Below are 21,726 nucleotides of genomic sequence, written 5' to 3' on the forward strand. Positions count from 1 at the left end.
GATTCGATGCCTCTGCCTGCGTGGCCAAGCTCTCGTTCCTCCTCTTACCCACAATGCAAATGTTGTTGATAATGATTTGCATTTACGGGCATTACAGCAAACACATTTCTGGATGCTCGATGGTGGAGCCGCACTGGACCCGTTCCCGGCATGGACCTAGTTCGGTTCGCTAATGCGAAATGATTGGGATTCCTTAGACAGAAATGTGTTTTTCAATGTAATTTATCATCCTCAAATTGAACGGTTCCACAGACACATCCACGATAAGGGCACAACTGACGTTCATCGGAGGCCTAAAATGTCGAGAAAAAAGTGATTACCCTTAACTCCTCTCACAGTTAAAGTAAAGAGTAGCCCATCATGTCTTCTGTTGACTCTAACAATTGCTGGTTCAATACAATTATCTAAAGATTTCTACTGACTTATTTACTTGGGATTTATTTACTTTATTTTGTGGATATGCGGGGGCTCGACTTTCCAAAATTGTGGCTTATGGGTTTTGTCTTTTTAGTTGTTCTGTTTACCGAAATGCGATACCACAAACACAACTCAGCTGGACTTCACTCTGCCAAAAGTTAAGCCACGAAAAATACTTTCCCCGAACTTGAATGCTGCAGGGCGGTATCTTCCTACGGAAAAATATGTAGAAAAGATTGAAAAGTTCAAGCTGAATGACCCAAGTGCAGGGCAAAAGTAAGTAGAGGGGCTACTCCCAGACATCAAAGACATAAAACGCACTCACACTGTCAGAGAAGAGAAAGGTTCGGAAACTCTCCACAAACAAAACGGGAGCTGAGTCCTTCAGTAGTGGATGCGAAAAGGGAACAGGAGCACATTTTCCATGGAAGGGATAAAGGAAACCTCCTTCGTCAGAGAAAGTGAGAAAACGAAGAAAGACTGTCCCGCTGTTAACCCAATTAGAGGGGCGTGGGTCAGCATCAAGAACAGAGAAACCCGTTACACGACTAACGGTCAAGTCTGCGCCGGATGTCATTCGGTGCACTCGTCTCTGTTTTTCATGTAGTCTCGAGTCATTATGCCAGGGGAGTTGTCCCCAACAAAAAGCGAGCAAAATAAATTTTAAGAAAGTTCAAAAGAAAAGACTAAAAAAAGTGAAATTAGGATATCCGAACCGAGGAACACCCTTTAAAGGGAGTCATTTTGTATTATCAGGAAAATATTCACGGTATAATATTAAGACATTGCCATGGCAGAGTAAATTGTTTTATGTTTTTTGCAGTCAATCATGCTGTCCTTTGACAAAGTATGAGCTGACTTCAATAATTCGATTGCCTGACAGAGAACGAATCGAATAAAAATTCAAATGAAATCTGCGCTGAAATGGAAGCGATGGGAGAGACAAATTTTAACGGATATTGAATATATTTAGCCTAGAAAAAATACGAATAAATGTTAGATGAAACTGTCACGCTGAAAGTGTTCACTTGACTTTCACTTTTGCCATTTTCTTCGCTTTCGCTTTCTTGTTGCTTATCTTAAAGTTTTATTTTCTCTGGTTCGTTGTTTTTTTGTGTGTTATTTTATGCTGGATTTTATTTTTACTCTGCTCGAGCGTTGAGCGTTCAGCAAGGACATTTCCAACTGGCTTCATCTTGTTTGACTTTTCCTGCCTTGACGGGGGAGCTTGCTGAGTTGTTGGACTTAAGCCAGCAGCTCCCTCTCGCCTTTCGGGCCACCATTCCTTCCGAATGGCTGTCGTCGGGCGAGTCAGTCATCAGCATCAACATCAGCAGCAACATAGTGAAAAATATTTACTGCCTTTCTTTCTATCAGCCGTCTCTCTCTTTCCCTTACTCTGTGTCCCCATCTCGCTCTCCTACTGTTTCTTGTAAATTGCTTCGCTTACGTCCAACCAACACGATTTGCCTTCTTTCTCCTCCTCCTCCTTAAGCTTCGCCTTGACAGGACAACGACAAATTTTACGTGTTGTTTCTTATTTTTACTTCATACTTTTGTTGGTTTTATTTTTTGGTTTGTTTTTTTATGCTCTCAGTAGACGGAGATGTGATTTCCGCTGCAATAAAATAGACTCTCTACCTTAAAGGCTTTATGGCCCCTGGAATTCGCCAGTTTATGGTTTCCGTTGTTTTTATGCACTTCACCAGTCCTCATTTTTCATTCTCCATTCTCGTTTTGTTCGTGCTCTAAGTTTTTGGCTCATTTGTGTTTCCCTTTCGTCACTTTGATGTCCTGCGATGGGTCAGAGTTGGAGTTGGAGTTAAAGTGGAGCCTAAATTACCATAAAAAATATTAAATTATTTATGCATATCGCAATTGAGGAAATTCCTTTGCTGGTCTCCCTCTTTTATTAGACCTCTGTCAACTGAGGGTCAAGCCGGTATTCGTTGGGTTACATTAAATCTGGGACTCTGGTTTATTTTGGGGTTTATTTTGTCAGTGGCTTTTGTTAAGCTTGTGGATGGAGGTATAGAGATGTTTAGTTCATTTTATAAGGGACTACATAATACTTACTTTGAGGCAAGTAAATGGATGTATATTGGCGAAAAGAGACTGCTCTTAACTTAATGAAGCTGTGAAGAGACAAACACTTTCCGTCTATTGTAAAATCAAATAAGTGCATAAAGTAAGTTAAAACATATTTTTGAAAAATGAATTAATGACATTATTAATTATATTTCAGCTAACACCAATCAAATACACCCAAAGAGAAAGAGAGATGGGAAAAACTTCATTATATTTATGCAGATTTTAATCCACACACCATGCAATTAGCTCAGTTTTGATAACTTCCATAAATGATTTACCATTCTGAGCGGAGAGATAACACTGAGATTTCAATTGAGTTTCACATGATTTATTGAATGCTTTTTATTTATGAATTTTTTGCTGATTTCTGTGTTAAGTTTTTAGTGTTTTAATCTTTTTCCGACAATAATCTAATTATTGATTCGTTTTCACAACTTGAAATGGGGAAATTCCGCTCGTGTATCTATGACTAAAATATTAATTTACAGTAGATTGAATTGTATGGTAAGTGTGGGGAGCACGAGTGCGAGTATTTGACACCCAGACATGAGAGTTATGGTAACATTTAACCTAATTATAGAATCCTACTTCCATCTCTCGCCATCTCTGCTATTTACAAGGCCGCCTTTAATTAATCTCTAACCTAAATTACGTAACTGCAGATGGCGCAAAAGCTTACAAATAATTGGAAGCTGGACAGCAATGTCCGCAGCATCCAAGTCAGCATCCTCGACCATGTGTCCGTGCGTCCATGCGTCCCGTCTATTCAATAGGCGAGTCACGTCTGGGGTGTGTGCAACGGTCCCTGCAGCGCCCCAAGGAGTCCCAAGAGTCCCAGCATCCACAGCATCAACTGGGACGTGCTTCTCCCGCTGGTGCTCCTCCTTGTCTTTGTCCACGATGCCGTTGACATGATGGCCGATGCGGAATATTCACCTGTTGGGCAATCCGTAATTCGTGGTGACGACAGTTGCGATTAATATGAATCATTCGACCTGACACACATTTTGTGTGATGGCAGGGGGCTATGGAATGGGACTTACCGCTGAGGACGTGCAGGTCCACTGAGACGGAGACACTGTTTGATGGCTGGCACGTATAATTGCCGGAATCCTCTTTACGCACGACCGGTATAATTAATGAACCGATCTGCAATCAATGTGTTTCGTCAGTGGGAGCTAACTAACTGCCTGGCCCGTAAACACTTCACTTACCGTATTCTGATTATCACCCACTGTCCCGAAGATATTGCGATCGAGCTGTGTGTACCACCCAGTCCGCTCGTCGTTTTCGCTCACCTTCTTCTGGCCCCGGAACCAGATGATGTACTTCGGTGGATCCAGAGTCCCCCGTACGATGCAGTGCAGGGCCACCTTGCTGCCGGCCTTCACGAAGCGGCTCTGATCCCCAATTAGCTCAGTCTTGGGTGCTGTAAGATTGGGAATATACATACGTAAACTAAAACTTTATTGGGCTTCGAAAAGTACTCACTGACTATCTCCAAGTGTACTTTTGCACTGAGCTTCGGTTCGGTGGCCATTTGGCACTCGTAGCCGCCCGCATCGTCGGGCACTACGTACTTGATCTGCAGCGACCAGGTGTAGTCATGATCTTCCTGGAAGATCGACTGGAAACGCTCATCCGCTATAAAGGTAGTCTCGTCCACACTGATAATGTGGTTGTCGCGCATGCGCACCCACGAGACGGGCTTGTCGGAGAGGCGATGTATCTGAAAAGAAGAATCGAAAATTGAATCAGAACAGATAAATATGCTGCGTATTCATTAGCAGTTAATACTCGTAAGTAAATCTATTATGAACCAAATCAAATCAAACGAAGGCCATCTCAATATCTGAGATAATCATTCTGCCATCAAATTATCAAGCACAAGCTGAGGCAAACTATCATTTACATAACTATTATTATGTAAAACCTTGGCCAATCTGCCGCTAATGAGCTTTCACGCATTTCATTCGCCGCCAACTAATCCATACATGAATAATTACCAAGGACCCCCGGACATAGAATGGCACTAATCCGAGCACGATGCCCTGTCGTTCTGGTGTCAGGTTAAAACATCTGATGGCTCAAGCGCATCAGCGGACAGCAAATCAGATCCAAAAGAATCTCTAACGCCACGAAATGGAAATGAGATGGGAGGATGGAGGTGCTTATGTTTTTGCTGAAATATTCTCATAGTCATGTTTGCTTTTGCTTTCGCTTTTGGGCTCATCTTCGTGGCGTGTTCTGTTTGGGGTTTCTTTTACTTTCTGTTTCTGTTTCCGGTTCTGTTTCTGTTCTGTTTCTGCTTCTGGTTGTGGTCCGACACAGATCAGCATAATTTCATTTGCATATCAACAATTCATTCTGTTTACGTTTATTTTTTATGACGCAAACAAGGCTCCCGGCAACAGACACTGAGCCAAGAACCAGTCCCAAGCCCAAGCCCAGGACCAGGCATCTATTTAACGTTTACAATTCCATACAATTTATTTATTTTTGTTCACCCACTCTCATTCTGTTATGTTTTGTTGTTGGATTGTGTTCTGCAGATACAGATATGTATATATGTATGTATGTATGTACATATATATTTCTGAGGAGGAAGAAACACCTACAGGCGCATGTAAATTTGATGTCTGTTGTGGCTGTATGTGAAATACATTGTGCAATACGTGTATGCATGCAAATAAGTGTGCCTCTCCAGCTGTATTCGTATCTGTATCTACGTGGATGTGTGAAAGTCTGCGCCTGTATCCGTGCCTGAGTGTTGGTGTGTGTGCAATATGTAAATGCTAGTTTTATCTCCGGTCCGTTGAAATTAAAAAGGAATTCAGAAACAGTCAGAAAGTGAGAAAAGGATGAAGGGCCTGCTCCACTGTGAGACATTCAGTCTGTCTTCCCCTCGTCAGTAACTGAGTCAGGGTCGTTCTACATTGAGTGGTTACAGTTTTCATCATTGCCCACCAAGTCTCATGCAACTCAGAGCTTTAAGTGTTGGCTTATCCCCTAGAATTTAGTCAGAGTGATTAGGATTTTGGCAAGGAAGTGTTTAGACAAGCTTTGAAAGTGTCACAGCACTTTCGTGCAGATAATTGAACTTGATTGCTATTGTCCACGTGGAGCGGCCAGAGGCTTGCTTGAGCACCATGTGTACCAAAGTTCATGTCTATGGGTTTTGGTTGGGTTATGAAGAACAGGAGTGCCAGTCGGTACGCCAGAGAGGTCCAGACAGAGGCCTTTATCATGGGCTAAAACAACGTAGGGTTAAAATAATTTTTGCAGATGCGTGAATAATAGTTTGAAGTCTCCGGAACGTTGATCTTGTATATTTTTTAGGAATTGGGCAACTTTCTTCGCTGTGTGAATATTTCCCAATCAAAGCTCTTTGGCAACGGTTCTGTTCGAGCCCCAAAAGCATCATGTTAACTGCCACTCTTTAAGCACTCTTTAAGCGGCTTAGCCGTTCTCGCAGCTATGTATTTATGACACGTGTCATTTAATTCAAATTTAATATTCGCAATTAAATGTAAGCGCATATTAAAAACCCTTTTACGAGCGATACCTTTAAGGCTTAGCTGACTTACATCACGCGCCCTAACCGAGCCCCCATCAACCAGCCAAAGCCCACACCAAACCCAGAGATTATGCGACACACAACAGTGGTGTGGGTAGGGGGGATTGTGGGGCCAAGTGTGACAGGAAGAGAGAGTGGTAGAGAGAGATTACTCACTCACCTGGCATGGCATGTAGGCGTGATTCCCCATTTGGGCGGTGATGTTTAGCACCGGCATTGTCAGGTTTCGTCGGACTGGCTGCCCGTCCCCGTCCAGTGCCGCCCGGTGGGCGGCCAAGTACGAATGCTGCTCATCAAACATTCGCCGTCGCTGCTCCTCTGGCGACAATGTCGCTGCCTCCGCTGATGCTGCTGCAGCTGCTGCGGCTGCTGCTGCTTTGGTTTCCTCTTCCACGGCTGCCGCGGCAGCAGCTGCCGCATCGGCTGCAGCGCGGTAAGCTGGCAAATCCGCTGCCGCGAAAACGGGAAACGGCGGCAGGAAGGTGGGTATGGAGAAGCCCTTGGTCAATGAATCAGCCCCACCCGGATGCGGTAGCGACAGTGGCCGCAACGAGTTCTTTTCATCATCCTCAGCAGGCAGCTCTGCCCTTTCCAGTGCTTCGTTTTCCAATTCCTTTCTCTGGTTCTCTGCTGGCAGCGTTTCAATGGAGTTGTGGCCATCCGTTTCCGTTGATGCTGGATAAATTGTTGATATGAGCATCGCTGCTGTCGCTTCAGCTGTTGTGGTCGCTGTCGTACGCTCTTCTGATGCTGCTGCTGCTGCTGCTGCTGCTGCTATTGCTGATGCTGTTTCTGCGGCTGCATTCGCTGTCTGTGGCGCTTTCTCTATTTGCTCTAGCGCTTGCTCTTCTGCGTACCGAGTATTTAGCCCAATTTGTGCTGACTTAGTCGCTCCTATCGTTTTCCCACCCGCTGCTGCTCTTCTGCTGCTGCTGCTACTGCTGATGACACGCCCCGGGCTACGGCCGTGCTTGTTTCCCCTTCGCTCGGGCTCGTTGAGGCTGCCTCGGTTTCTGTTGTTTGTTTTTTTGCTGTCGTCAAGTTGCTGGCTGTCGTAATTAGATCGTTTTGTGTTGTCATTGGCCTATCTGGCAGTGTGGATCTCGGGGCGGCCATAAGCTCTGTCTGTGTTTGTGCTTGTGCCGCTGCTTGGACCTGCCCCACTGCTGGTCCTGGCTGTACGCTTGCCTGTGGCTGTGGCTGCGGCTTTGCCTCGCTGCAGGTGACAAGCTCTGTGGAACATGCAAAATAAACCAGAAATTGTTTGGACAGTCCTTGAATTGAAGCAAAATATTTAACGAGATTTTGTGGAAAGATTTGGGAAAATTCCGGCACTTTCATTCATAAAATTAAATGGAAATGTAATAAAGAATATAATGAGATATTTAAATTACGTTTGATATTCAAATTGTGGTATGTTTTAAGGAGCTTGCAAGCTGGAACTCAACACTCGTTCATCCCAGCAGGAGTTAAACATAAATTGGCTCAAATTTCCTTTCGTTTAAATTTAGATTTTTAATTTCTGACATAATCAAATTAAAACCTGTTTATTGCAACGAATTTGATTCAATTTAAGCCCAAACAGATCCAATTATAAAAGTGTATTCAATTTAAATATTCAATACTGCACACATTAAAGGCGTATTTTTAAATAATTAATAATTCATAAATGTAGGCAGAAGTTGTAATTGCATTTACTCGCAAATTCACACTTTTCCAGCCAGAGTCTATCTTACATTTAATGAAATTTACTTTAAATTGAATTAAAATTAGCTTTCAATGCTTTCTACTATATCTGCCACCTTAGGATTAAGATTTTAAATAATTTGTCTGTGCTATCCAACCCTTTGCGCATCCCTCCGAAATGATTCCCTTAACTTTTAACAACTTTTCAAACATTTCTATGGTTTACCTTTACCCTTTATTTTCAACTTAAATAAACAAATATTAATCTTTATTATTTCAGAGTTGTTCAAGTTGATTTCATCCCCTTAAAATCTTTTTTTTAAGCGAAAACATACATTAAAATTTTATTTTTCAAATTGAAAAAGTTATTAATAAATGAATGTAATAAGTTCACATCAAAGCGAAAATTAAGAAATATTATTGCAATCCTCTTATCCAAGGAGCATGAATTGAAATTCCAATGAAATATCAACCTCTCTCTCTCTTGCTCTCTCTGTCTCACTTTCTCACGGATTCTCTGAAACTCTCACGGTTCTCTCTCAGTGTTTGTGTCACACACAGTCGCACATGTATTCCGTTTCAGTTAATTTTCAATTACGCTTTTATGCTAATTAAAATCATAAAAATTTGCCGCTTAATGTCACTGCCTGTGGTGGCTTTCGTTTCATTTTGTTTCTTTTTCTCTGTGGGGTTTTTTTTAGTGAATAAAAGTTGTTTGTTTTTTTGTTACTTTTGGCTGCCTTTTTCCATTTCCTTGCCCGGTCTCTGTTTCCCTTTTAAACTTTTCCTTTTTATGTTTTTCCCACTGTGCTGCTGTGCCCTAGAGGAAACTCGCCGACAAAAAAGAAATGGTAACTTTAGCTTCATAATCATTTCATATACACGTGTACTGCCAGCGTCCTTGGCCGGTGGTTTGGGGGAAATTAAAGTCCCATACCACGCCATCCGCCACCTGGCTTTAATTACCAAACTGAAATGCAGCACAGCAGCGTAAATATTTATATTTGTTTTATTAAATTTATGATATTTTTGCATTTAAATTGTAATTATTATCCAGTCATAAATTTGTCATCCGTATCTGTTCGATGTTTGTACAATTCATGACCGAAACTAATTTGATTTTTATAAGCGGTATTTATGCATTACAAAGTGCATGTTTGTTTTTGGAAGTTTAAAAAAAATGAAGCGAGTATTTCGTGAACAGTTCGAAAAGGTATTCCACAGTCGAACCCCCGTTCATGGCCCTGGAGTGCTGAACTTTTTGTTTTCTTTTGTGCAAATAAATTGAAGGCCCGTCAATTTGTTCAAAACTTTATTAAAAGATTACAAAGCTAATAACTTCAGGCAAGAAATATCCAAACACCAAGCAGAAAAAGAAAACATCTCCCAGAACTAGGCGAAAACCACAGGAATAATTAGCTCAACACTCATCCCACAATCGGAGGAACTTTCTTTTTTGAGCAACTTTCTGCACCTACACTCAGAGCAGGACATGTTTGTCTTGGGGCTAAGCATCCACTAAATTGTGGGGGTGTGTACCAAGAACAGCACCCAGACTTGAACATGGCACCAAAGTCATTGAAGTGAAAAGTTTTTGAGCAAACCACAAAAACAGGCAGCAAGAGGAAGAGAGGAGGAAGAGGACTGCAGCAGAAATCATTTCAGTGTCCCCAAGTTAGAGTACGAGTATTTCTGTAAATTTGTCGTTTGATCAGAGGTCACTAAATTTGTTTAGAAGTAGAAATTATTTCAGAAATTATATTCTATGACGAAACTTGACAATCAATATTATTGTATTACACGACAAGTTTTGGCCCTAATTACGCAAAGACACCAAAAAGGGGAAACCCCGAAAACATGTAGGAAATCCTTAGGAAAGATCCCTTTAATGGCTCTCATTTGTCGACACCAAAGAGGATGTTCACCATAAGATCTGTGCAAGTTACATAAATTGTAGTACCTAATGTTAATGACCGGTCGTATCCCCTAGCATTCATTTTTTTGATTAGCCTTTAGCCTGAACAATGAACTTACAACAACATTCCTACCTTCAATACCTTCATATTGAAACCTTAATATTCATGATAGGAAAACAAACTCATTTGCGGCTACCTTTAGCCCAAGTCCCTCCCTTACCCCTAAGGAAATCCCGGACAAGTTCAATGCTCAATGAGTTCGTCGGCAGTGAGGAGAAGTCTACGGCTTTGTGCTGATTTCAGGGCTAAGATTTCAGTGGCATGATAAAATAGAATTTGCATTTTAAAATTATTTCATTTCACGTGCTTGTCAGGGCCCATGATTTAGGTAGGGCAAGCCAATTCAACCATTCCGGTGGAATCCGTTCTCGTGTTACCTTCAGTTTCAGTTGGCCAGAAAATCTACGTGTCTCGCTGGCGAGAAAGCCCCCCAAAAAAAAGGATGGAAAGAAAAAAGAGAATCCACACAGGGCAACCGCATAAATTTCCCTCACGAAATCATTTCCACCGAATGCGTGTGATTTGCCTGTGTTGATAAGGTCCAAACGAAGCCCAGTTTCAGGCTCTGGCAAAAAAAGGTTCCCAACGAATGTGAAATTTTTGTAAAAATGCAAATTGAAAATTTCACTAGCCCACACCGTAAAGAAAAAACAAAATAGTAAATTTAAAATCCACCACAGAGCTGTACACTTTTTCCTGTGGTTTGTTTTGCTCTTTACTTGGGTTGTCAAGACTTGCCATGCTGGGAGCCAATACTGAAAGAGATCCAACCAAAACCAGATAGAGAGAGTTGCTCAAGGCAGAGTTTGCGTTTTCAATTAAAACCGATTTAGCCGGCAATCAATTCGGGTTTGATTTCCTCTCAAAAGACCAAACCAACTGGCCAAACAATGAAGAAAGGAAGCAACTAGGAAAACGAATTTTATTTTTGTGGAAAACTGAGTATTTGTAATTCGTAAGGAGCAAAGAGTTTTTATGTCATGTTACGACTATGCCATACCTTCTTATTTCGGTATTGATTTCGTCTGTATCATACAGATACAAAAAGACGGCATACTCTTTGACCTCCCTGGATACCCCTTGCGAAAAACATAGAAAAAGAAAGACACAAGAGGCAGGGCGATGCCACAAAACTATGCCCCTTAAGCCGATTAATTTTCTGGGCTTTTGCCGTGTTCTCCCTTTTGTTTGCTTTAGCACGGGAGATGAAAAAAGGCCTCAGCATGAAGTGTGATCTAGCCATTTACCGCACTTGACGATATCCAGACAGACAGACAGACAGATAGGCACACAGATACATAGCAGAAAGAGTGAAACGTGCAATAACATTCAAATTGTTTTCTTACTCTCCCTCGGCGTTCAGGGATTGCCATTGCCCGTTGGCATGCCAAGTGGCCCCATATCCGCTCCGCTTCGCCTAACGCCACCTCTCGAACGACCACCATTTGTGGGTGCTATTCGTCCGGTGAGATTGGAACTAAAGTCCATATTTTAAGCCAGAATAAACTGCTCGCTCGGCTCGGCTCAGCTCGACTCGACTCGAACGCCAGCTGAATAGTAATGCTCACAAATTAGGCACACGGCTGGTTCAAAAATTACTCAAATTGCCTTTCCACTCGGCAGCGATAGAGTGAGACAGAGAAAGAGACACAAAAAACTACCAACAAGAGCAGCGGCGGCTGCACCAGCAGCAGTTTTTGCAAATGAGTGTGTGGTGTGTGTGAGTGTGTGTGTGAGTGTGGGCTTATGTAAATTGTGAAATTGGTTTAGACAACTACAAAATGTGGCGCCGCATTAGACTGGAAGACCATCAGCATCGTCAATGTCATCAGCTTCGGCGAACAGTTGAACAATGGGTGACAGCTGGCGGAAAAGTGAACAAAAGTACAGACAGGCTCCAGTGAAGAAGGAACCTGTTTCAATGAAGAACGACTAAAACATTACGAGTGATTGTCTCCAAGGGTCCAATATGCCCGATTCTGAATCCATTGACACCCTCTACAAATGGTACAAATGGAAATCCTTATTTTCGTTTGTGTTGCTCCACCTTTTTCTTTTACTTTTCCAAAAAAGATATTTTAAGCACAACAAAATGTGTCATACCAGAAAAAAGAAGACTATGCCCTTTGGGCATTTCCATAAAAATAATTAAAACAACATTTTCAGCAGACCTAAAACTGTGTATATAATCAAATAGTGACCTAGGGCAATGCAAAAGTTATTTATACAACGAAAAAGCAAAAAGCTTGAAAAACTATTCTCATTTAATTCTTTCAAAACTGTCTAAGCCCTTCCCATTGTACAGGGCAGTGCCATATGCCATGCACCAGCAGTGCTGGTTGGTAGCAATGACGCAGTCACCTGATGGGTTTGAGAGTCAGTGAGACGGAGGGATAGGTCCAGACTCGACCATATGGCGTACTCATCCTCGGCACTTTGACCCCTTAGTTAATATTTCATGGATTTTGCCTTTTATGGTGTCCACAGAGAAAGAAGAACACAAAAAACTGATTGGATTTAGTATTGAAGCTGAACATTTTCCTATAATATTGATTACCTTTTGCAACAACTAAAATTAACGGCAATTTAATTAAATTAAATATTTGCTTTTCTGCATTTTCTTTATCATTATTTTCAGATATTTTTAGCTGTTTTTTGTTAAGTTTTCTGCATAAATTTGTTTATAAAGAAATTTATTTGAATTTCAAATAAATACTAATAATAACTGAGGAAAGTTCAAATTGTTTTGGCGGAATTTGTGTGTGGGGAAAAAACTTTAATTGCAAATTATAAAAACCTCTCCTGAGGCTGAATTTCCAGCTTGCTGACCCGGCAAAGGTCAAAAGGTGATAATCTGCACAATCTCCCAGGCACGTGCATCATTAGCGTGGCATCAGGACTTTCCAGGACACTCCAGGACACTCGCATCGCATCGGCTTGGGCCGAATGTTAAAACTTTTGCTGGTCTTCTTCACATTTCATGTAATTATAAAAAATATGCGTGCCCACGCCCACACCTCCACCTCCCCCCAAAAATATAAAACCAGAGTAATTACATATCAAATAAAAAAACATCAGGGCTTCTGCAAAGGACAAAATGGCAGCGGCGCCGTGGCCATAATTAAAACGTCGAGCCCTGTTGGCCAAAGAAGACACCGTCGGCCACTTGACTCTTGGCCAGAGCTGATGCTGAGGCTCCAAGAGAAGCTGAATGGCATCCGGATCCGTATCCGTATCCGACCGTGGAAATTCGCAAAGGCACAGCCCACACACAAGCCACAAACACAAACTTTTCATTGGGGAGCACTTTGGATTATGGCCGCCTCGAGTGCACATAAAACACGAGCCCGAGGACGAGGACGAGGACGAGCATGAGGACTTGAGGATTGCTGCATCCATCTAACTTCGCTTATGGGAGCGCAGAATGTGTGGTTGTGTTGCGGATAGTTGTGTCGTCAGATTTCTGCCCCTCTCTTGCTGCGGGTTAACCATCTTAATGAGTCTCCTTTGGGGCACCGCCAAGCAATTAATGTCCAAATGGGCTAAATTACTTGCTCGGAGACACATCAAATGGGGCAACATTTACACGAATCCCAAACCCAAAAGAATATCCAGCAGAGTAAAGAAAAACCTTGAAAATTTGTAAAACATTTAATTTCTATCTATCAACAAATTTGTGTAGACCATTTACGGAAAAATGTATGACAATTTTCAATAAAGAACTGCTCAAGATTCTATGAAACTCCATAACACACGATTAAAATCATTTATTTTACTCAGCACACGCGAGAACACTCTTACAAAACCTTTCGACTGTAGACACATATTTTTAAAAATACATGCAAAGAGTTGTCCAATTAAAGATGCAAGATACCCACAGCTTCAATAACAATGCCATTAACAATATTTGCCTTAACCGAAAGTTACCAACACGTGTAACACGCAATACACGAAACAGGACAGGCAGCAGTGCGAATAGGCAACAGAAAACAGACAGAAGTGCGTATACGCAACGCTGGGCAATGCTCCAATTTCAATTTACGGCGCAACTGAAACGGGCTCTCAAAGGGGAAGAGGAGCGAGAATGAGAGAAAGAAATTCGCCTTCTGCGTGTAAAAATACGTAGGACACGTAGACCGAGAGGAACACGATGCCATAAAAATAAATTGAGCTGAGGCAGAGTCACCGACAAAAGTGGGTGTACGTATGTACGTACAAGTGCCAAGGCTTTCTGAGAAAGAAAACTGTATTGAACATCCCCATAGGCCCCCTTCCTTGGAGCTCATTCCCTGGCTTTGTGTAATTTTCGCAGTGACACCCAACATATGTTTCAGTTTTCAATGAATTCTGGGATAACGGCAGCAGAGAGCAATTTCCCACTAAACACATCTCCCACACCCTTATCGTCCATCCACGCAGACAGTGAGCCGCACAGGGCACTCGAATAACTGAGCTCTCACCCACTCAAAAGCACCCACTCGAAGCCACCCACACTCGTGCAAATGTATCTTTAATGCGTGTTTTCCTAGCATACAGATGCAAATACATTTTCAATAAGATTTCACGGCTGCTCTCAGCGAGCTTTTATTTATTTATCTATTTTGTGAGCATTCGCATTCTGTAATTGTTTATTGATCGATTTGATAAATGCCACTTTAAATACAATTTTTCTACTCATTCTCCACTCTCATCGATTTTTTTTGTTGTCCTCAAATATTTATGGGAATTCCAAGCACTTGCGATCAAATGTCATCGCAATGTGCATAAACATAAATAATTTATGACACAAAAGGTTCAACGTGATGAAGATGAATCAGGCTAGAAAAGACTCTCTGCAGGGGAAACTCCAATGGGAGCACAAGTCTTTGGGGAAATTAAACTGGCAAAAAATTCTGTTGAGATATAAGTTCATTTTGATGAATTTAAATGGATTGATTGTTTCCTTTTGGGGGAGAAGGCTACCATCCCTGCCAAGGGGGAAATTGCTGATGCTTAAACAATTTATAATAAATTCATATTCATTCGTATTTGATGAGTTGTTACAGATACTCATGCTTCACAATATTTGTTTGGTTTTCGGTTAACTTTTCGAAATTATCAGTTTGATTCCGATTATAGTTATCCTCTTTTAAAAGCTTAAGCATTATCAAACATTGCAAATATATTCTGACCTGAAATATGGCAAACATTTTCCCACAAATTGTGCAAATTAATGCCAGAAATGTTTTCTATCCTACATATTTCCATTGGCTTCATTAAAGCTCGGACTCCATCTGCTCTGCTCTCTCTGCTTTTTCCCCAAATAAATCAGGGGAAATAATTATGCGAAATCTCAGAGAGATATTAGAATATCTCTTATGGCTGCTGTGGCTATCTAGTTGATTTTTATGGCCTCTTGGCTAAATATTTGGCCAGGGAGAGTTGTCCTGCAACAGGGAAATGGAAGAGGAGAAAGAGAGATTGGGAAAGTGAGGAGTGAAGAGGGAGTCTGAGAGGGGGTATCAGAGATAGAAAGAAGAAGGACGCTGCAGGGCAGCCATAAATAAGTAGGCGAACGTTGACCAAAAACAAAACAATTTTTCAAAGGACCTCCTGCCGGGATAGAGTCTGTCCAGGCGGGATCCGCTTTCTCTATGCCCCCAACCCCATCGCCTGCTGCGATTCATAAATTTCCACATTTTGGCCTAGACGAAGCCCTCTTTCTGGCCATTTTGCCCTAGAGGAAGCTCCCGGCTCTGGCCGTTCTTTTTGGTCGTGTTTGTCTTGTTCTTTTCACACTTCGACAAGAAATGAAGACAAGGCTCGTTGACTGCCGCTGCACTTTGTCATTTGTGGGTCATTTCTCGCCATGCCTCTTCCTCTCTCTATCACCCTCCGGTTCTCTGATTCTCTGCTCTTGTCTGGGCAATTAAATGCCCCTCACACACACATGCATTTGCTGTTGCTGTTTTTCTTGTTGTTGTCTTTGATTGCCCAAAGCGTCGACGCTCCGCTGCCGCTGTCGCTGCAGCTGTTGAACGGTTACTCCTTTGGACCCTCTGAATAATTTAAGCTCACATTTTGCGAACCAAAAGCGCATCAAGGACATTCAGCTTACACTGCTGCTGTGAGTGTGTGTGTTGGAGACAGGAAATTGTTAGTTGCATGGCGAATGAGGCACAGTGGGTGGCACAGCCAGCACCACTCATTGTTGCCGTTACTTGAAACCAAACGAAGACTGCTATATATCCGATTATGCAGCTGTGGTCTACCCGGTACACCGATGTATGTATTTGTTTTGAAATAAGAAATCATTTCTTAATATATGTTTATTAGCTGTTCTCTACCCATTTCGACCTCTGGGGCCTACTCGTAATATCTTTTACCTTCTATAATATATCAGTTTCCGATTCCAGCTGCACGAGGAAATGTATATATAAAGGCTATCAATAATGTATATTCCTTACATGCCTGACAACCCTTACAACCGATTGCGTACCGAAAAAAAGTACTCCGCCGCTACTCTCAAAATTTCATAGCCTACATTTTAGGGCTCCACAATGGGCAATTCTTTTTATGGCGTTGCAAACACGTTGCCTGGCAATTTGTTCCACCGTTAGATACTTTGTTGACCTGTGGCACTGTCATGTGTCGGTCAACCCCTCCTCAGCATCCTGTGCCGCCAGCCTGCTGGCTTGTGTTACAATATTTTGCGTCATCACAGGCTCAGTCCCGGGGACCAGTACCAGGCCCAGGACGCGGCCGAGGTCAGCTGACAATGTGTGTGCCACACACTCCACCTGCCATCAGAGAGCGAGAGCCCGGGGCAAGCTCTGCCTCTGTTGCTGTTGTCTGCCCACAAACCCATTTATAATTTATGAAGGTAAGCAAACACTTTTGGCCCTAACAGCAACGACCGCACACAGGACACGACATGCCGACCCCAGAGCTTCCTCTCTTAAAGGATTTCGGGGCCATTTCGGCCAGGTGATGGGCCCCGGCTCAGACCCCAAGTCAACCTGTAGCCAGCTTTGATTTGAGGCACAACTTTGCCGGCACATTTCCGAAATTAGCAGGCAACCAGTACAATGCAAAGCAAACGTAAAAACTTCGTTTAAAAGCCTCCCACAAACCAAAAAAAAAAAACAGAATCCAAAAGGAGAAGTAGAAACCAAATTTTGTTGAAACCAACAGCAAGACAAACTCCAGTTGCATTATAATTTCGAGTATTTTGGTGTGGAGGGGATATGTACATATGTATATGAAGATGGCTAGAAGTATGGGTTTTAGAGGTTGCATCTACTTTATTGCCCCGTTCTGTATTTTCGCATAACGAGTTGCAGTCAAACTTTTCGACAGCGCATTCTGTTTAGTTGGGTTTTGAAAGTGCGAGGGAATGGAAGAGGGATTCCAAGCCAAAAGCGCAGAGAGTTGATAGAGGGCAAGGGCTGCTCGGAGAGAATGGGCTTTAGGGGTGCCATCCGATGTGCCACTGAAAATGTGTTTGTTAAACATTTTTTGGCAAGTTTTCAATTTCGTTAATGTTTCTACTCCCCAGGAATTATAGGGCATGAGTACCGAATGAGAGAAAAACTAGAGAAAAGAGAAATTTATTGTTTTATTTTTGCCATGATTATCGGCCAGCACGAAACAGCAGTTGAAAAGCAGCTGCTCCTGCTGCTGGGATCTGGGGGCCCAACGGGGTTAAGGACCTTCTGCAAACTATTTCTCATTCTCGTAATTTGCGGAACCGTCTAAAGAGCATCTTTAAACTTTTACTGTTGATTTGTGTGCACAAAGGTTCGAAAATATGTACAATTTACTTTATGTGATTTAAAGGATAAAAGGTAGTTTATGCTAAATGGAGTTTTGGGTGCGGAAAATTGAGGCTCAACTTGGAATAAATAAACCTTTTTTAGAGTATAATTAAATCAAATAAATATAGCTAGGGAAAATGAAAGTTCAGCTCTAAAACAAGCTAACAAGATGAAAACTAAAGAATGCCTGAATTATGCATAACAGACGGACTATGACCAAATAATCCTGTAAAAAGTTACAAAAAGCTTCAAGTAGTTTTCAATGGGCTTATCACACTATGTGCTGAAAATTCCACAGCATTAATGTCTGTATCTATCCTAAGGCCTAACTCGAGTGTTAATTAAAAGCTTTTTAATCTGCCATTAAAATTATTCCCTTTACAGCTCTGTAAATTAGTAATACCTTGCCAATTCGCAGCCCAGCTTAAACGATTTCAAACGATTTTTGTTTGGTCCATTGAATCCATTTAACCGCAACAAAAGCATAAATTTAATTGAAGACTTTCCGGAAAGAGGTTCCCCTCCATTTGGCAGAAAATGTCTCCTTAAGAAAAACAGAAAACAGAAAAAGGAATACAAGTGGGGGTATACTCGCACTCCTTCTCGTTCTCGTACTCGTATTATGGATATGTATGGTTAGGGGCAAATTAAATGAACATCTCATTAGGGCAATGAAGTTGACTTAATTATGTTCTGAAATCAAATTAGACTCGCACCCCAAAACAAAAAGTTAGCAAAAAAGGAAGGAACCGTACGGGTGGTGTTTTAAGGGGGGTTTTTCTAAGAGGATGTCTATATCAGGATTCGGATTCCCCAAATGTGTTGTAGTAATAGTAGCTTTTTTTTAAACATGCGTTTAATACAATTTTCATACAAAAAAAATAAATATCTCCAAATGATTACTTGGAAAGTTCTCACACAGACATTTGATCAACTTTAAGGACCATTGTTTTTCCTATTTTTGCCGACCCTCATTTCCTCTGGTAATCTAATTTCAGCTAAATCAAATAAAACAAAGGGAGACTCAGAACCCCCCTCAAACCACTCTCCAATGTGACGCACCTGCCCATGCCACACCACAACACAACCCCCCTCTCTGTCGTCAATTGTCAAGGACAAGTGAGAGAGAAAGGCAATGGCATCTCTGTATCTTTCTCTGTCCCACTGCTGATCCAGAACTACTAAAATAATTTGCCAGCAGCCATGACGCGTCTAGGGGACCCGCTTACGAGTGCCATTATCCCAGTGTGTGGGGGTATTTCTCTGTGGGTGTTTTTGAGTGTGTGTGAGTGCGACATGAATGCGTTAAATTAAATCAAAAATGTATGAAAGTCGCACACACACACACGAAGAGGGAGAGATAGAAAGAGAAGTGCCCCCGAGCTGTACTTACGCATCCCAAAGCCGAGCACCAGAAGGGCTGGAAGGAGATCCAGCCAAGATGCTGTCCGGGCTGCTGTCCTGGTGCCACGTAAAAATTGGCGACGTTGGCCTGAAGATGGTCCGCCCACGTCTCCTGCCCTCACTGTCATCTCTGCAGTTGTCAACGTGGCTGTCCTTCGCCGAGCTGGGGCTGTGGCGTCGGCGGTGGCTGTGACTGTGGCTGTGGCTGTGGCAGTCCCAGTGGCACAGTTCCTGGCTGCAATGACACTTACAGCGCCTTTTGTGCGCTCATTGTCCGCCTGCCTCCAATTGGGACTCGTTTGCGGCATCGAATCTGGCTGCTCCTGCTGCTCTGGCTCCTTGGACTTCTCTGACTCCTCGGTCGACTCCTTAGCAGACTGGGCTGATTGCACTGCGCCGTCTTGGCTGGCAAACTTTGTCGCATTCTCTGCGAAATCTCTATCTCGCCGTCGCTCCCCGAAATCCCAGTCGAAGTCTCACATAAATAGGTTTATTGAATTAATACACTGGGGGCTTGGGCTCTAGCCCCGTTTCTCCTATTTCCTATTTACTTTCTGCTCCACTTTGCTCTTATATGATTTTATTTTATTTTGTATTATAGCCAGGAATTGCAACTTTCTTTTATGGCTTTTTCACAAGTTTTTCGGTGCGTTTCCTGCAAAAATGTTCTTGCATTTTCATTGTTTCGCTCTACTCGTATTTCTCTCTGTTGCTTGATTTATATATTTATTTAAGTGTTTTCGGTTCTGTTGAGTGGTGAACTTTTGTTGGCACTGCAGTGGCATCAATATAAATAAAACCATCATCAGTATTTAAGTTTATTGTTTATGGAAAACACAGAGTCCCACTCTCTTTTCATGGATCTTGCTAAGTGAATCCCTCCTAATCCTAAACTAAATGTTGCTGGCCATAAATGGGGAATATTTTTGTTTGTTTAGGGTGGGCTATCTATGTATGTATATCTAGACTTCTATCAAAAGAATTTAATTCTTGGAAATCTGAGAGAATTTCAAAATTAATTTCACACCAGCTCAACAAAAATTTCCTATAAAAATTTAAAATATTCAATCATAAAATTTTCACAATTTGGCTTTTACTCAAATTTCACAAACTCAATCCTTTCCTCCAAAAACAAACACTGACATTAATATGTATTTCATTAAAGTCCTCCCAAATTTCACAGCAAGCAAACAGCTTGCCATTAAAATGAGATATCCCTTCTCTAAATCCCTTTCATCGTCTGCTCAATAAAGGGAAAAGATGTGGAGGCGGCGCTTAGAGTCTTCCACGAAATAAATATAAATCAAAATTCAGCAACTTTGTTGCCACTTACACTCTCATAATCGTTTTGCAATTAATAATGTAAAATTCTCCTTATAGCTTCAGGTCTCTCCCACGCTCCTTTTCACACAAAAGTTAATAAATTGCACAATTCCCATGCAAAACTATCACGCAACGAGGAGCCTCTCAATGACTAATGGCTGAAAGTTTCATGGCACACAGTAAAAAACTCTTGAAGAAGTTGAACCATTTATAGTGTTTAACAAGTTTCGCATTGCTTTTCAATGGGTTTTCTTGCACCCAAGTTTTCATTTTAAGGTTTCTTCGTAATAAGTTACAATGGCCATATGGCCAGACACTCGAACAGTTGCTTCCTTATACGTATATTTCTTTTAAGGCTTATATTTAACGATTTAACACGTGAGAAAACATTTTCACTTCAGTAACAATTTATCGCATAATCCGGCTGGAGGATACTTTTCTTTTCACTTTCCTTAACTTGGGTCCACGAAAACGATGCACAATAATCCCCTTTTTTATGTTACGCCTCCTTGGAGAAATCCTCTGGCTCTGACTCAAACTGTGGCGCCAGGGTCCCTTGTTTTGGTAGGTTTCGGTTCAGTTCTAATATCCATTTGAATACAACGGGAGCAAAGAAATTTTAAAAGTGATTTCGACAAAAGACACTCGACAGTTGACTGTCGAGACACTCCACGTAGAACAACCGACGCCAGGACACTCCACTCACAGGACACCCAAGAGGACACCAAGTGGTTTAACTTTGTCTTAATTCTTTCTTCTTTTCTCTATGGCTATCCTCACTGTTTACTCTTTACTCTGCACTCTTCGTTATTTGTACATTCACTTTTTTTCCGCTTTTTGTCTTTGGAATAAACAAAGTGTGCGCTTTCGGGGCACGTTTCAATTGCGAAACACGGCAAATTGTCTTGTGGCAGCGGCTTCCTTTTCCATCCGAGTCACGTCCGTACGCGCAGGATGCAGATTTTCCTCTGAAACGCGTGCAACGAGCGCCAACGTCAGGTCCAAAAACCATCCCACGCAGTAGTTCCGCTTAACTCCTGATGCTGCTGTTCAACGTTCGTTTCGTTCGTTGTGGTCCCTCCCCTGTTAACATTCCTTTGCCATTTCATTCCTATTCGTTTTTCCCCTGCTGGGAGCCCGTTTTCGTTTCGTTTCAACTTTTTATTCCCCTAAAGTTCCTTGTCATTCGTTTCTGCATGTGAATTCTTCCCCTGCCAACAGTAGTTCCTATTTTATTCCGTTTCTTATTCGCTTGCGTTACTTCTCCTGCTGTGACCCCTTGCCATTTCATTCCGTCCTTATAGAAGGATTTTATTCTCACACTACCATTTCGCCGGTTGTTTGTATGCGCCTGCGCTTCCGTCCCTTTCGACTAAGTGGGACTAACAGAAGATTTGAAATTTATTTGTTTATGGCTCTGATGCTATTTGTAGATGGCCAACACAATACACGTGTT

General features: G+C 42.0%; 1 protein-coding gene across 1 annotated transcript; it reads right to left on the reverse strand.

Annotated features, from left to right (window-relative positions):
* Positions 1 to 2,792: 2,792 nt before the first annotated feature.
* LOC117898140 lies at positions 2,793 to 19,745 on the reverse strand. The gene is given in 7 exon segments (XM_034807336.1): positions 2,793 to 3,444; positions 3,552 to 3,657; positions 3,723 to 3,937; positions 4,000 to 4,237; positions 6,246 to 7,078; positions 7,081 to 7,317; positions 18,937 to 19,745. Coding segments are annotated over 7 exon segments (2,106 nt in total). The 5' UTR covers positions 19,256 to 19,745; the 3' UTR covers positions 2,793 to 3,286.
* Between the last annotated feature and the right edge of the window lie 1,981 nt (positions 19,746 to 21,726).

Source organism: Drosophila subobscura, chromosome O (genome assembly GCF_008121235.1).
Source record: "Drosophila subobscura isolate 14011-0131.10 chromosome O, UCBerk_Dsub_1.0, whole genome shotgun sequence".
Classification (NCBI taxonomy): domain Eukaryota; kingdom Metazoa; phylum Arthropoda; class Insecta; order Diptera; family Drosophilidae; genus Drosophila; species Drosophila subobscura.